Source organism: Anopheles aquasalis, chromosome 2, assembly GCF_943734665.1.
Source record: "Anopheles aquasalis chromosome 2, idAnoAquaMG_Q_19, whole genome shotgun sequence".
In the NCBI taxonomy this organism is placed as follows: Eukaryota; Metazoa; Arthropoda; class Insecta; order Diptera; family Culicidae; genus Anopheles; species Anopheles aquasalis.
This window is the reverse complement of record NC_064877.1, coordinates 9,192,501-9,207,500: the sequence shown is the minus strand read 5'-3', so window position 1 is coordinate 9,207,500 and position 15,000 is coordinate 9,192,501. Positions and strand designations below refer to the sequence as shown.

At 42.5% G+C, this 15,000-nt stretch overlaps 4 protein-coding genes across 7 annotated transcripts in view; 1 reads left to right on the top strand and 3 right to left on the bottom strand.

The window, feature by feature from the left end:
• Positions 1-3,282, bottom strand: part of LOC126570694 (protein krasavietz) — an 8,934-nt gene extending 5,652 nt beyond the window's left edge. Inside the window, exons 1-4 of one of the 4 annotated variants that reach the window (XM_050228630.1) lie at positions 3,163-3,219; positions 1,442-1,772; positions 870-977; positions 53-124 (exon numbers count right to left, since the gene is read on the bottom strand). In XM_050228630.1, coding sequence (XP_050084587.1) covers positions 53-113 — 61 coding nt within the window. In that variant the 5' untranslated portion in view covers positions 114-124; positions 870-977; positions 1,442-1,772; positions 3,163-3,219. Of the gene's footprint in view, positions 1-52; positions 125-869; positions 978-1,441; positions 1,776-3,162 lie in introns of all 4 variants that reach the window. The other 3 variants (XM_050228631.1, XM_050228629.1, XM_050228632.1) reach the window with 3 other exon arrangements.
• A 320-nt stretch (positions 3,283-3,602) lies between these two features.
• On the bottom strand, positions 3,603-9,940 carry LOC126572193 (enolase-phosphatase E1-like). The gene is made up of 14 exons (XM_050231300.1): positions 9,815-9,940; positions 9,600-9,731; positions 8,956-9,087; positions 8,527-8,658; positions 8,313-8,444; positions 8,099-8,230; positions 7,456-7,587; positions 7,027-7,158; positions 6,813-6,944; positions 6,598-6,729; positions 6,384-6,515; positions 6,170-6,301; positions 5,956-6,087; positions 3,603-5,857 (listed from the first exon to the last, which is right to left on the bottom strand). Exons 1-14 carry the CDS (start codon positions 9,916-9,918, stop codon positions 3,817-3,819), a joined length of 3,729 nt encoding a protein of 1,242 aa, XP_050087257.1. The 5' UTR covers positions 9,919-9,940; the 3' UTR covers positions 3,603-3,816.
• A 30-nt stretch (positions 9,941-9,970) lies between these two features.
• On the bottom strand, positions 9,971-11,028 carry LOC126572188 (uncharacterized). Its single transcript, XM_050231296.1, has 5 exons — positions 10,885-11,028; positions 10,657-10,821; positions 10,468-10,596; positions 10,244-10,375; positions 9,971-10,160 (listed from the first exon to the last, which is right to left on the bottom strand). Exons 1-5 carry the CDS (start codon positions 10,956-10,958, stop codon positions 9,971-9,973), a joined length of 690 nt encoding a protein of 229 aa, XP_050087253.1. The 5' UTR covers positions 10,959-11,028.
• A 2,420-nt stretch (positions 11,029-13,448) lies between these two features.
• The window catches only part of LOC126579561 (chitobiosyldiphosphodolichol beta-mannosyltransferase), a 1,683-nt gene continuing 131 nt past the window's right edge, over positions 13,449-15,000 (top strand). The window contains exons 1-3 of the mRNA XM_050242965.1: positions 13,449-14,083; positions 14,156-14,725; positions 14,798-15,000. The exon at positions 14,798-15,000 is cut by the window's right edge and continues 131 nt beyond it. Coding sequence (XP_050098922.1) covers positions 13,536-14,083; positions 14,156-14,725; positions 14,798-15,000 — 1,321 coding nt within the window. The 5' untranslated portion in view covers positions 13,449-13,535. The remainder of the gene's footprint in view (positions 14,084-14,155; positions 14,726-14,797) is intronic.

The following is a 15,000-nucleotide window of genomic DNA, read 5'->3' as shown; positions in this document are numbered from 1 at the left end:
GGAAATGTGCAAATTGAACAGATTTTGATCAGTTTGATTACTATTTACTTACCCCTTTTCCTGGTCTTGATGCGTTGACCTGATAGTACTGGTCTTTCGGCTTTCTGACTCATACAACAAATTACTGAAAAGACAGAAGAATCGATCGAATGTTAGTGCGTTGCTAACGCTAAGGGGTTATTAAAGATTTATCGATTTGAACTAGTTAGATCGTCACCCGTTTTCACGCAATACAGTGTTTGTCGTTGAAATAATTTGTTATTAGTAAGACATGGGGTGAAACTGAACAGTGGATATATTTGCGAATTATTCACTTCCAACTGAAGCTATGGATTGCCACAAAAAAAAAACAATAGGACTTTATCATCAATCACGTTGTTATCAAACATGACACAAAAACCCAAGATACCCTCAGAAAAAAACACTGAGAGCACGTGAGAGTGGTAGCGAGAGACAAGGACACGAAATCACGTACAAGCTGGCAGACACCGCTTGGATTCCCATGACCCAATTACGGGCGATTAAAAAGGCCATCTCAGCAATGACGACGTCGGTCGCTTCGTTTACCAAAACGATGATGCGTTGTTTTGTCCTTGAGGTGCTATGGCAACAACACCCAACGCGTTTGGTACCGAAGCTTAGCTTGGATCATCGTTTGACCAAACCCGAAAAAAGAATCCGCAAGGGCAATGCCGATTTACAATAGCAAGGACAAAGAGAAGCGATTTCGTCCTGTCGTAAACGTAAAAATCAATCGATCAAATTTAGTTTGATTAAAATTTGAACAAGGACGACCGGAAAAACGTTTCCCAACAATGATAATGACGCATTTGCACGAAAAAGAAACTGTAGAAAATAGGTCGTCTTACCGCTTCTCGCTTCTTTTAGCACCAGGAAAACCAATTCTCACTTCTCACACTTGCCGAGACGAGCTCTTCTCTCCTCGGCTAGATTTTCGGTTTTTGTTTTGTTTTAATCTGTGAAATAGCAATGTTGATCTAAATTATGTGCTTATTTTTTTCCAGTTACCGACAAATAATTTCAACTAAAACACACTGTATTCTGTCTAATTTTTCACCACCCCGGAGAAATGCATTCTGCTTAAGAACGTAGAGTCGAACGAAATATATTACTGTTTAGTATGTTCTCATCAACGGCCTAAACGTGATCACGGGTGAAGTGGAACTAATTGATATGTTAAGAATATTTTTAACCACTGCAATCAGCAACCAGCTGCTGCGATTGCTGCTATACGCAACGTGCTGCACTAGGCCGCGCAAATGCAGTTGCAGTATCACCCATCACCAGAAATAGGCCCATGTTGGTGACAGACACAGAAGCGGGTGTCCAAAAGGGATAGAAATTTAGCAATATGTACAGTAAAAGAAATAACGGGGAAACGTAAACTAACTAAACATAAACAGAAGACAAAAGAGCTTACTTAGTGACTGGTTTTCCGCGAAATTGGAGACGTCGGTCCGATCAATGCAAAACAGGGCAAGGTTGGGTGACCGAGAGAGAGTGTTTGGTAAAGGTTTTCGAAAAAAGAAAATACAAAAACCAAACGGGACACTCTGCTTTCACTAAGAAAATGCGCCTCTTCTTCAGGGTGGGTGTGTTCCCTAAAATAAAGAAAAACCTCCTCGGCTCCGATGTGGTAGAAGAAGGGTGCTGTGTGTCCTCTTTTTCAGTCTAGGCGTGGGGCGGGTTGGGTGGTGAAACGAAACACTCACACAAACGCACGCACGCACTCGCACACACACACACACACACTTCTTTTGCCGGAAAATGAGGAAAATGAAACGAAAAAAAAGAAGAAAGACAACGTTGAAATTTCTCTCGAATTCGAAATAATCGTCAAGTAAAAGTAAGGTAAAAAGTGTAATGGGGGACGATGTGGATTCTGTCCCGCAGGGGGAGGAGAGCCCGATGTTTCTAACTTCCAACATACGGCCGCGAAAGCATCATAAAGGGAAAAATGCAAGGCTTCCCGTGCTATTTTGCACCTTTAGCACAGTGCAACTCTATTTTTACAGGCAAATTGGATGACATTCTTGAAGATGGAATGCACAATCCCGCTGCACGGGAGGAGTGAGTTAAATCCATCCTCGTCTTTTGTCATTCTATACCGCACTCGTGGCACCCGCATTAGCCAGGACAAGAGCAGTTTTGCTGCTGGAAGAGCTCAGTTTTATCAAAAAATAATACCATCTGGCCGACGTGAGCCTTATCAAAGTTACACCAACCAAAGCGATGATGCGCGATATCCGTTTGACCTTAGTGGTGCGGCGCCACCCCGCCACCTCAACCAAAATTAGTTGGCGATAGTCTGGGCGAAAACTACGCTGCCCACATTCCTTGATATAACGTCCACATATAAAAAAATAACTACCCAGAATCTGTAGCCAGAGAACTGCTCAAATGTATGCTTTATCTCGGACGTTAACATGATGACATAGATAAAACTCGGGCCTACGCTCATCACACGTCGCAATGGAACGCAACGCAAATCACCGCTAGCGCAGAAAGTGAGGTTAGAAATGTACCTTCAACCCTACACATGCGCCACGGGCGACGACACACGCATGCACGCACGCACGCACAAAGAGAAAAACCATCGGAAGTGCGATGAAAAATTCAGAAAACTACCAACAATCTCGATATTTTCCATTTCCCAACAGTGCAATTCCTTCCTTTAGCTGCCTAGGAACAATTCTCACATCAATCGCCAAGGAAAAAAGGCATGTGATGAGAGTGTGGCACAGTACGCCTTGCCTAGGAAAGTTCCAAGGACCTACGCCATTGTTCAAAGCCCTTCCGGCTCCTCTACGTTGTACATTAAAAAAGGACTTTTCTCGATTCATTTTCGACATTGTTGCCTACGAACCGCCCGATGAGTCATGGGCTAGCACGCGGCCTAGAATCAAACCCGTTCGCTTCTTCCGGCCTTTTATCTTGAAGTTTCACGCCGTGGCGAAACGAGAGAAGAAAATTTGACTTCTTTTATGCTCCCGCAGAAAATGGCCAGAGCGAGATTGCTAAATACGGACAGAACGATTGCGCTGGTCCGCACACTTTTTTCGAAAGACTCAAGACAACTCCCCTATTTGATGCAGTTCGTGAACCAGGTTGGAAACGAAACCCCACGCCGCCATTACTTACAAATTTATAATTATTTAGCTGAGCACTTAATCGAACACGACGATTCACCAAACGCGCTGACTCGTGAAAGAAAATTCTTTGACGGAAACGACCAAACTTCGCCTGTTTGACGCGTCGCCCAACTGTCACTCGAAGTGTATCAAAGGAAACAGGCGAGGTTTTTTCAACGCCATGTTTTTTGACAGATGGGGCTACATATTTTCCAAATCGACAGCAATCGTTTGTTAATGCGAAGGAAATCGAAGGAAATGTTCAATGGTTTTCCATGCATAGTATCAGCATTTTAGATCAAATGATCTCTCCACTGTGTCTAACAGCGTGTGAGCAGGGTCCAGAAACGTTGGCTATCACTGATCCTGGGACAGATGATAAGCAACCGGATGCGGCTTCCTTAATACACTTTGAGCGTATTTTTGAAAGTAAGCGATAATCGTAATAAATGTTGTTCCAAATACATGAGTACTATTTATTGTTAAAATTGTTGGCAAATAAGATGATTAAGCACTAGCACTTTACGCTCGGCCAATTTAGAAAATCCGAAAGAAGTGCCGGCGAGACGGGAAATGAAATGCTCTACAGACTAACTTAACTAAAAACAAAAACATTTTCAAACAGTAACTATCAAAAGAAATCGCCGCCGCAGCACATGAATAATTAGATTGCTTGCTTTGCTCTTCTGCTTCTGGTCCGCATGCCATTTCCCTCTATTTCCGCATTCGACGCATTTGATTCTGTAGAACTCTTTGCAGGACTGGGGGCAACTTGCCGTTTGCTTGTCTTCCCCCTCTTTTTCGTATCATTTTTATCAATTTCATCGCCTGCCATTTCCGTTGCTGGATCTGTGGTCTTCTGATTTGCACTTAGCACATTCTTTGTTTCGATTGGTTTTTCTTGAACTGTTTGAATTTTTCTACCTCTTTTCTTGGGCAAATCTTCCACAACAGTTTGGGTTTCAACATTTTCTCCTTTGGGATCCACGTCTGCAGGACATTCTTTTGTTGATTCAACTGTTTCATTTTCCGTGATTTTCTTCTTTCGCCCTCTTTTCTTGGGTAACTCTTGTTCCAAATTCTGCTTTTCAGTGCTTTCTTCTTTTAATTCTGCTTCTGAAGCTTCATTCATCGCACCTACTGCAAGACCACTTTGTTCGGTTACAGGCGGTTTATCTTGGGAGCCGGCTTTTGAACCCTTTTTCAGTGTTCTTCCTTTCTTCATTGGTGGTTTTGATTCCAAATACTGTTCTTTTATAGTTTTATCAATAGTCTCCTCTTGGGGTTTTTCCTCTTCTTTTGTGTGTGACTCTTCGTGGTTAATTTTCTTTTTATTTCCTCTCTTTTTAGGTGTGTTTGTTTCTGCTTGTTTTTCGTTTTTACCATTATGATTTAAGTTCGGATCTTCAAACGTCTCATTTTGTTTTGCCTGTTTGCTCTTCTTTTGTTCAGGTAAGTTTTCTGGTTCTATGTCTTTAACTTCAGTAGACCCAACGTCTTTTACGCGTCTTTTACTTCCGACTTTTTTGGGTGATTCTAGTTTCGAATTTTGTGTATCTGCATTCGACTTTTCTACTTCTGATGTTTCTTTAAGATCCTGCTTTGCACGACTTATTGGAAGCTGCTTCGCCTTTCTTCCTCTCTTTTTGGGTAATTCTTCAAGCAAATGTGCCTCTTCCTGTGTTTTATGTTTGTTTTCTATCGTTTTCTTTCTATTGTTAGTCGATTGTTCTGGTAGGACAGTATTGTTGCTTGATTCTTTTCCAGTATCAATCAATTCCTCTCGAATTTCCGTGACTTCTGGGACTGTCAACTGTTTCCTGGATCTAGTCGGCCTTTTCTTTGGTTGATTACCCTTACCACTGCTTGGTGTTTGAACCTGAGAAGACTCTTCTAATACCGTTTGATGCACAGATAAATCTTGTGTATCAACACTTAACTCTGCAGGTGTGCTACTCGATGTTAGAAGTGCAGGAGAATCGACAAATACAGCACCTATTCGCCGTGTTCGTCTAATTGCGGGGCTTTCTGGTGGCATAAGTATCTTCGTGTTGATGGATTCCAAATCTGATTTACATGGTGTTGAAGTGACCGCATTATCTTTGAGAGGTTGGGGGAATTCAATCGGTTCTTCGTGAGCTGCTTTTGTTGTGGGGTTGATATCGTTTTGAGAATTTTCATTCAAACCTTTCAAACGTCGCGTCTTGGTCTTTTTTATGATATCACCTTCAATATTAGGAGAATTAAATTCTTTAATATCAACTACATCATTGAAAATAATTTTCCGTTTCTCATCGATTTTCACGAAATCGCTACTGCTGCTATCGCTTAGAGTATTGTTTTTGGGTTTACAATATTTAACTTTCGGCGATTTGCCTGCCAGTTCCTCTTCAGATAATGTAACAATCCTATTGCGTGCAGCTCGCGAGGGAAGTTGACGACGCTTAATAGGAGATTTTATCGAATGGTTAATAATAGTATCATCCTTTTTAAGATCTCGTTTCCCAGAAACGACTCGATCATTTTCGATGACATAATCAGGATATTTTGATTCAGATAGACGTTGCGGCGATGATTCAGTACTATTAATATTAAGGGTTAAAGAGTTAGTTTTAGAGAAGAGTTTTCGTTTCTTGGCGACGTTCACAATTTTGTCTGAATCATTGCTAACAGCTACAATGACTTCCGCTGCCGATTGAAGATCACTGATTTTTTGTAGCACAAGATAAAAGAAGAAAACAATAATTTGAAAAACATTTTAGAACAATATACAATGATAAATCATGTAGTTATCCATACATACATTTCAACAGCTGTTGGAGTCATTCTTGTATCGATACTTTCGTTAGCAGAGTCACTGATGAGTTCAGGCTCTACGAACTCAATTTTAGCTTCGCTCTGATCCATCGTTTGTCCAGCTAACGATTCTCGAGTACTGCACATGGAACAAATAGAAAATTTAAATCATGATTAAAGACCAATGCGCAACGATCAAGCAATCAGCATTCCATACATACATTTCAACAGCAGCTGGAGTCATACTTGCATCGATACTTTCGTTGGGAGAGTCACTGATGAGTTCAGGCTCCACGATCTCAATTTTAGCCTGGCTTTGCTCCATCGTTTGCCCAGCTAACGGTTCTCGAGCACTGCACATGGAACAAATAGAAAATTTAAATCATGATTAAAGACCAATGCGCAACGATCAAGCAATCAGCATTCCATACATACATTTCAACAGCTGCTGGAGTCAAACTAGCATCGATACTTTCGTTGGGAGAGTCACTGATGAGTTCAGGCTCCACGATCTCAATTTTAGCCTGGCTCTGTTCCATCGTTTGTCCAGCTAACGGTTCTCGAGCACTGCACATGGAACAAATAGAAAATTTAAATCATGATTAAAGACCAATGCGCAACGATCAAGCAATCAGCATTCCATACATACATTTCAACAGCTGCTGGAGTCAAACTAGCATCGATACTTTCGTTGGGAGAGTCACTGATGAGTTCAGGCTCCACGATCTCAATTTTAGCCTGGCTCTGTTCCATCGTTTGTCCAGCTAACGGTTCTCGAGCACTGCACAAAGAACAAATAGAAAATTAAAATCAATTTTTAAAGATCAAAGCACACCGATCAAGCAATCAGCATTCCATACATACATTTCAACAGCAGCTGGAGTCATACTTGCATCGATACTTTCGTTGGGAGAGTCACTGATGAGTTCAGGCTCTACGATCTCAATTTTAGCTTCGCTCTGATCCATCGTTTGTCCAGCCAACGGTTCTCGAGCACTGCACAAAGAACAAATTAAAAATTAAAATCATGATTAAAGACCAATGCGCAACGATCAAGCAATCAGCATTCCATACATACATTTCAACAGCAGCTGGAGTTATACTTGCATCGATACTTTCGTTGGGAGAGTCACTGATGAGTTCAGGCTCCACGATCTCAATTTTAGCCTGGCTCTGTTCCATCGTTTGTCCAGCTAACGATTCTCGAGCACTGCACATGGAACAAATTAAAAATTAAAATCAATTTTTAAAGATCAAAGCACACCGATCAAGCAGTCAACATTCCATACATACATTTCAACAGCAGCTGGAGTCAAACTGGCATTGATACTTTCGTTGGGAGAGTCACTGATGAGTTCAGGCTCCACGATCTCAATTTTAGCCTGGCTCTGTTCCATCGTTTGTCCAGCTAACGATTCTCGAGTACTGCACATGGAACAAATAGAAAATTTAAATCATGATTAAAGACCAATGCGCAACGATCAAGCAATCAGCATTCCATACATACATTTCAACAGCAGCTGGAGTCATACTTGCATCGATACTTTCGTTGGGAGAGTCACTGATGAGTTCAGGCTCCACGATCTCAATTTTAGCCTGGCTTTGTTCCATCGTTTGCCCAGCTAACGATTCTCGAGCACTGCACATGGAACAAATCGAAAATTTAAATCATGATTAAAGACCAATGCGCAACGATCAAGCAATCAGCATTCCATACATACATTTCAACAGCAGCTGGAGTCATACTTGCATCGATACTTTCGTTGGGAGAGTCACTGATGAGTTCAGGCTCTACGATCTCAATTTTAGCTTCGCTCTGATCCATCGTTTGTCCAGCCAACGGTTCTCGAGCACTGCACAAAGAACAAATTAAAAATTAAAATCATTTTTTAAAGATCAAAGCACACCGATCAAGCAGTCAACATTCCATACATACATTTCAACAGCTGCTGGAGTCAAACTGGCATTGATACTTTCGTTGGGAGAGTCACTGATGAGTTCAGGCTCTACGATCTCAATTTTAGCTTCGCTCTGATCCATCGTTTGTCCAGCTAACGGTTCTCGAGCACTGCACAAAGAACAAATAGAAAATTTAAATCATGATTAAAGACCAATGCGCAACGATCAAGCAATCAGCATTCCATACATACATTTCAACAGCAGCTGGAGTCATACTTGCATCGATACTTTCGTTGGGAGAGTCACTGATGAGTTCAGGCTCCACGATCTCAATTTTAGCCTGGCTCTGTTCCATCGTTTGTCCAGCTAACGATTCTCGAGTACTGCACATGGAACAAATAGAAAATTTAAATCATGATTAAAGACCAATGCGCAACGATCAAGCAATCAGCATTCCATACATACATTTCAACAGCAGCTGGAGTTATACTTGCATCGATACTTTCGTTGGGAGAGTCACTGATGAGTTCAGGCTCCACGATCTCAATTTTAGCCTGGCTCTGTTCCATCGTTTGTCCAGCTAACGATTCTCGAGTACTGCACATGGAACAAATAGAAAATTTAAATCATGATTAAAGACCAATGCGCAACGATCAAGCAATCAGCATTCCATACATACATTTCAACAGCAGCTGGAGTTATACTTGCATCGATACTTTCGTTGGGAGAGTCACTGATGAGTTCAGGCTCCACGATCTCAATTTTAGCCTGGCTCTGTTCCATCGTTTGTCCAGCTAACGATTCTCGAGCACTGCACATGGAACAAATTAAAAATTAAAATCAATTTTTAAAGATCAAAGCACACCGATCAAGCAGTCAACATTCCATACATACATTTCAACAGCAGCTGGAGTCAAACTGGCATTGATACTTTCGTTGGGAGAGTCACTGATGAGTTCAGGCTCCACGATCTCAATTTTAGCCTGGCTCTGTTCCATCGTTTGTCCAGCTAACGATTCTCGAGTACTGCACATGGAACAAATAGAAAATTTAAATCATGATTAAAGACCAATGCGCAACGATCAAGCAATCAGCATTCCATACATACATTTCAACAGCAGCTGGAGTTATACTTGCATCGATACTTTCGTTGGGAGAGTCACTGATGAGTTCAGGCTCCACGATCTCAATTTTAGCCTGGCTCTGTTCCATCGTTTGTCCAGCTAACGATTCTCGAGCACTGCACATGGAACAAATTAAAAATTAAAATCAATTTTTAAAGATCAAAGCACACCGATCAAGCAGTCAACATTCCATACATACATTTCAACAGCTGCTGGAGTCAAACTGGCATTGATACTTTCGTTGGGAGAGTCACTGATGAGTTCAGGCTCCACGATCTCAATTTTAGCCTGGCTCTGTTCCATCGTTTGTCCAGCTAACGATTCTCGAGTACTGCACATGGAACAAATAGAAAATTTAAATCATGATTAAAGACCAATGCGCAACGATCAAGCAATCAGCATTCCATACATACATTTCAACAGCAGCTGGAGTTATACTTGCATCGATACTTTCGTTGGGAGAGTCACTGATGAGTTCAGGCTCCACGATCTCAATTTTAGCCTGGCTCTGTTCCATCGTTTGTCCAGCTAACGATTCTCGAGCACTGCACATGGAACAAATTAAAAATTAAAATCAATTTTTAAAGATCAAAGCACACCGATCAAGCAGTCAACATTCCATACATACATTTCAACAGCAGCTGGAGTCATACTTGCATCGATACTTTCGTTGGGAGAGTCACTGATGAGTTCAGGCTCCACGATCTCAATTTTAGCCTGGCTCTGTTCCATCGTTTGTCCAGCTAACGATTCTCGAGCACTGCACATGGAACAAATTAAAAATTAAAATCAATTTTTAAAGATCAAAGCACACCGATCAAGCAGTCAACATTCCATACATACATTTCAACAGCTGCTGGAGTCAAACTGGCATTGATACTTTCGTTGGGAGAGTCACTGATGAGTTCAGGCTCCACGATCTCAATTTTAGCCTGGCTCTGTTCCATCGTTTGTCCAGCTAACGATTCTCGAGTACTGCACATGGAACAAATCGAAAATTTAAATCATGATTAAAGACCAATGCGCAACGATAAAGCAATCAGCATTCCATACATACATTTCAACAGCAGCTGGAGTTATACTTGCATCGATACTTTCGTTGGGAGAGTCACTGATGAGTTCAGGCTCTACGATCTCAATTTTAGCCTGGCTCTGTTCCATCGTTTGTCCAGCTAACGATTCTCGAGCACTGCACATGGAACAAATTAAAAATTAAAATCAATTTTTAAAGATCAAAGCACACCGATCAAGCAGTCAACATTCCATACATACATTTCAACAGCAGCTGGAGTCATACTTGCATCGATACTTTCGTTGGGAGAGTCACTGATGAGTTCAGGCTCCACGATCTCAATTTCAGACTGGTTATGTTCCATCGTTTGTCCAGCCAACGATTTTAGATCACTGTATAAGGAACACAATAGTAAGAAAACATTATGTAAGACATCTACAACCGTTAATCACTACATATCATCATATCATCTTGCGATACATACATTTCAAATGATGCTGGAGTCAAACTGGAATCGACTTTTTTGTTGCATAACCCCTGCTTTTGAATCTCCTCTATCTCAGATAAAGAGCATTTAGGTTGCATTGTATCTTCATATGATGGGTCATTTTCACTGCGATTCACAAATAGTTTATGAAAAATTTACGTAATATATTTAATCATCCATGCGTACCGTTCATTGGGAGGTGTTGGTGGTATAAAAGTGATCCCGTCCATTAATTCATCATCCTGGTTAACGGAAGAAACGTTCATCGAACTAAAGGATGTTTCGTTGTCAATCTCGTCATCACTTTCAACACATTCTTTTTCAGTTATTTGTATGGCGCTGAAACATAAACTGTTTTGTAACCAAACATAATACCATGAATCATTAATACCATTCATCGTGTTTGCAACTTACCTCACAGATGCTTCTTTTGTTTTGTCGATCATTGATGATGTTTCAGTCGATCTCCTCTCGACGCACTGCGTCATTTCATCTTTACTTGCCACAAAACTAGCACCTTCTCCCAAATGAGTCAAATCGTACTTTTGAATACCGATATCTTCATCATCGTCATCGTCATTTACCACAAGACTTTCATCAATTTCCGCGGTTAAATCAAGCTGTGGTCTTGAGGTGTTTAATGACGTGAATGCGCTTCCGATAAACTTCCTCGTGTCTCGGAGTGAAAATCGCAGATGTGGTGAGGGCGGTACATTGGCTTCAACATAGATGGTTTTGTTCTTTTGAAATGATTCAGTGTCGCTTTTCAACAGCTCATCTTCATCGTAATCATCTGCAAATGCTGCTTCATCTTCACTTGGGCTTTCCAGCAAAGCTTGCTCATCAGAATCATCTTCATTATCGTTGGCTGGCACCGGTTCAATTAAAATACGCTGGCTGCTGTCGGGTTTAAACTCAGTTACCGACACGGGACTAACGACAAGAGTTTGATAAACGTTATTTCCAAAATGTCCAATAGTCGCTCGTTTACTACGTTCTGTTAGAAGTGCTTTCTTAGCCAACGGAGTGTACGACTTCCGTTCCGTTGTCCTTACGCTTGGACGATCGCTAACCGTTTGCAACTCAGACTCCACCGACCAAGACGCAATGATTGTGTCCTCTTTCTGTGTTTGTGTTTGATTTTCATTAGCTTCATTATCTGCATTATTTTCGGTGTATGAAGCATCGGGTGTAATATCTGAAAAATTGGAGCATCTAATCTGCCTTGTAAAATTTGGCTTTTTGATCATTGCTTCGATATCGAAAGCAGTTACATTGGAGGGTGTAGGCGGTTCTTTCTGATCTGTGCAAAGGGTGTCAACGGCCACTGAGAGCTCATTATCAATACTTTTCTCTGTTATATCAATGCTTGGATCAGTGATAGGCGTAGCATCTTCAATAGTGAACGGATCTTTTGACGGTTCTTCTGTGGTCATTTTCTTCAGTAAATCTTTTTTTATTGTACTGCCTGTGTTAATACGGGCATGAGTGGCTTGTCGATCAGCAGATTTGCAACCAGATCGTGTCAACAGTTTACTTCTCGCCGAGAGTTTTGGTGTATTCGGCGTGTCACATATATTTCCCTTCGTAATGTGTGCGTTCTTTATCGCCGACTTTAGAAGAGCGGATCCATGTCGGCTTCTTATAGACACGGGCGTGGTACTTTTCGGACTAGGTGAGACCAGGTTGATCGTACCTAGTAAGCGTCCCTTGCCTCCGCTTATAGCCGATGAGGCATTGCTCCGCGAAACCGATTTGCTGGTTGGTGTTGTTAAATCGATCAAGTACATCGAATCTCCACACTTTGAAACATTCATTGGGCTTCCAAGCATACTGGTGGAAACGGGCGGAGTTTGCACTAACCTTGCAGATTTATCTGCGACATGAGGAGTTTTGCAGCCCGCATGACGCCGTTCCTTTTCGCTTTGCAATGGCGTATAAGATAGAATCATCACCTTAGATGCATTGAGCTGTTGGGTCTTTTTCGGAGTGTTCTTAGCGGGTGTGTTTTCTTTTTCGTGCTCATGGCCCACAACCTGGTGTATTTCCACGCGAGGCTTAGCAGGCGTCTGGAACCGTTTGTTGCCGTGCGCTGCTGCGTGTTGATCCAGAACCGATTGCAAACTGTTCCGGAGAGAGGCGATGGGGAGATTTAAAAAAATGACATCATAGCTACAACATCTTCATACCTATGGATTGTCCGTCGATGCCGGGAGAATTCGAAGAGCATTTTCGATTTTCTCGGTTGCTTAGCCACTGCGGAAGAAAGATCTTCCGCGCTGTGCTTGCGTGTGAAGGATTTCTTCGTGCTTGCTTTCTTTTTGGAAGCTTTATTCGACGCGGCAACATTATAACTCCAGCGGAACTGGCATCCGGCAACTGCAAACAAGTCGCCATCTTTCAGTTGCACTTTTTTGGCCACGGTTTCTCCGTTCACTCTCACCGGGCATACTTTCGATAAATTCGTCAGTTCAACCTACGAAACGATAATACCAGAAGAAAGCAAATTAAACGACACCTCCCAGCTGCAACTAGACACCCAACGGCAGCGATAATTACCACATTCGCTTTATTTAGAGCGATCCGGCAGTGCAACCGCTCTACCTGCTCCTGATGGACGCGCACTGTATTCAGGGGATGGTTTCCGAATGTTATTTGTTCGGATGTTACAGCAATCTTCTTCACTATCGCATCCGAATTTCCTTTTAGCAGCAAGATCTCAGCTCCTACCAGCGCCATTCTACTGTACCTAGCGTTGCGTAGCACTAACTTTTCCACAAAAAATTGCGACGATGCGTTAACGCTCTTCGCCGTTCCTGCGAGCGTTGCTGTTGCGAACTGCGGGAAAATGCCGAAAATGGCGGGGTGTCCGTTTTTATTGTTTTTCAAAACTGCAAGAACACTGGATGCGTTTATGCCATCTAGTTATGCCATCGCTCTCGTTTTCTACAAACCGTGGTTTTTTGGTAAAAAAAAAACAGGATCAAAACAGGTTTTGCGCCACGTTCGATTCTGATAAAATGTTTGAGGGAAAAGTGCATTAAAGTGCATTGATAAGGTTCGCCATGAGTTCGGAAAAGAAGATACAAAACGCGTGCGTTATTGTGCTAGGCGATATTGGCCGAAGTCCGCGTATGCAGTACCATGTGAGAAGCCTCTCCGAGAATGGCTTTTCGGTCGATTTCATCGGATACCTGAACTCGCCCCCGCTGGAAGAGATCAGGAGCAGTCCGAACATACGCATCCACGAGTTGAACCCTTTTCCCGAGCTGGAGCTTCCCAACATACTCAAGTATCTGTTCAAAACTATATGGCAAACGCTGGGATTGCTCATCACGCTCGTCAGCATTCGCAAACCGAAGTTCATACTTTGCCAAAATCCTCCCGCTATTCCCGCCCTTATCGTGGCATACTTTTACTGTCTGCTAGTTCGGTCTAAACTTATCATCGATTGGCATAACTATACGCACTCTATTCTGGCTATTGAATCTCCAAACTCACCGGTCGTCCGGATTGCCGAGTGGGTCGAAGGCTTTTTTGGTGCCCGGGCGGCACACGGCTTTTGCGTAACTAAAGCAATGAAAGAAGATCTGCAATCCAAGTGGAATATCAGGTAAAACTAACAGTTTCCCTTCACCTAAATTAGGATCGGTAGTTGTTATTTCATATTTTTGAATTTCTACAGGACAACAGTGTTGTACGATCGTCCACCGCAGCAATTTCAATCCATCTCGATAGAAGATAAGCACGAGTTACTGCTTCGTCTCGGGGAAAACATTAGTGCCTTTCGAGCCACATCGGGCTCGCCGGATACCGCAGATGGAAATGTCTTGGAAAGCACTGCCTTCACGGTAAAGTATGCCAATGGAAAGGTGAAAAACATAGACAAACGACCGGGATTAATCATATCGAGTACCAGCTGGACACCGGATGAAGACTTTAGCATCTTGATCAGTGCCCTGGACCAATACGAGAGCGATGCCAACGAATCTTCGGAGCACTATCCGCCACTAGTCTGCATAATCACGGGCAAGGGTCCTTTGAAGGAAAAGTATCACAAAATTGTTGCCGCCAAGTCATGGAAAAAAGTCTCGCTGGCGATGCCCTGGCTGGAGAATGAGGATTACCCGAAACTGTTGGCTAGCAGCGATATGGGAGTGTGCTTACACTACAGCTCAAGCGGCCTAGACTTGCCCATGAAGGTGGTGGATATGTTTGGCTCTGGGTTGCCGGTCTGTGCCGTGCATTTTGATTGGTATGATTCCCCTAGTCCGATCCCGCTGGTCTTCATGTCCGCAATGACCTGTGTTTTCGTTTCTCGTTGCAGCATTAACGAACTGGTGAGGCACGGTGAGAACGGGTTCGTCTTTCATCACCATCAAGAGCTGGCCGAACAGTTGTGCAACTGGTTTTATGATTTCCCCAACAATATCGCCTTGACCAACGTGAAGCAGGACATACAAAAACACCTGAAACAATTCCAAGCCCTGCGTTGGTCCGAAAATTGGAAAAACGTTGCCTTACCGGTGT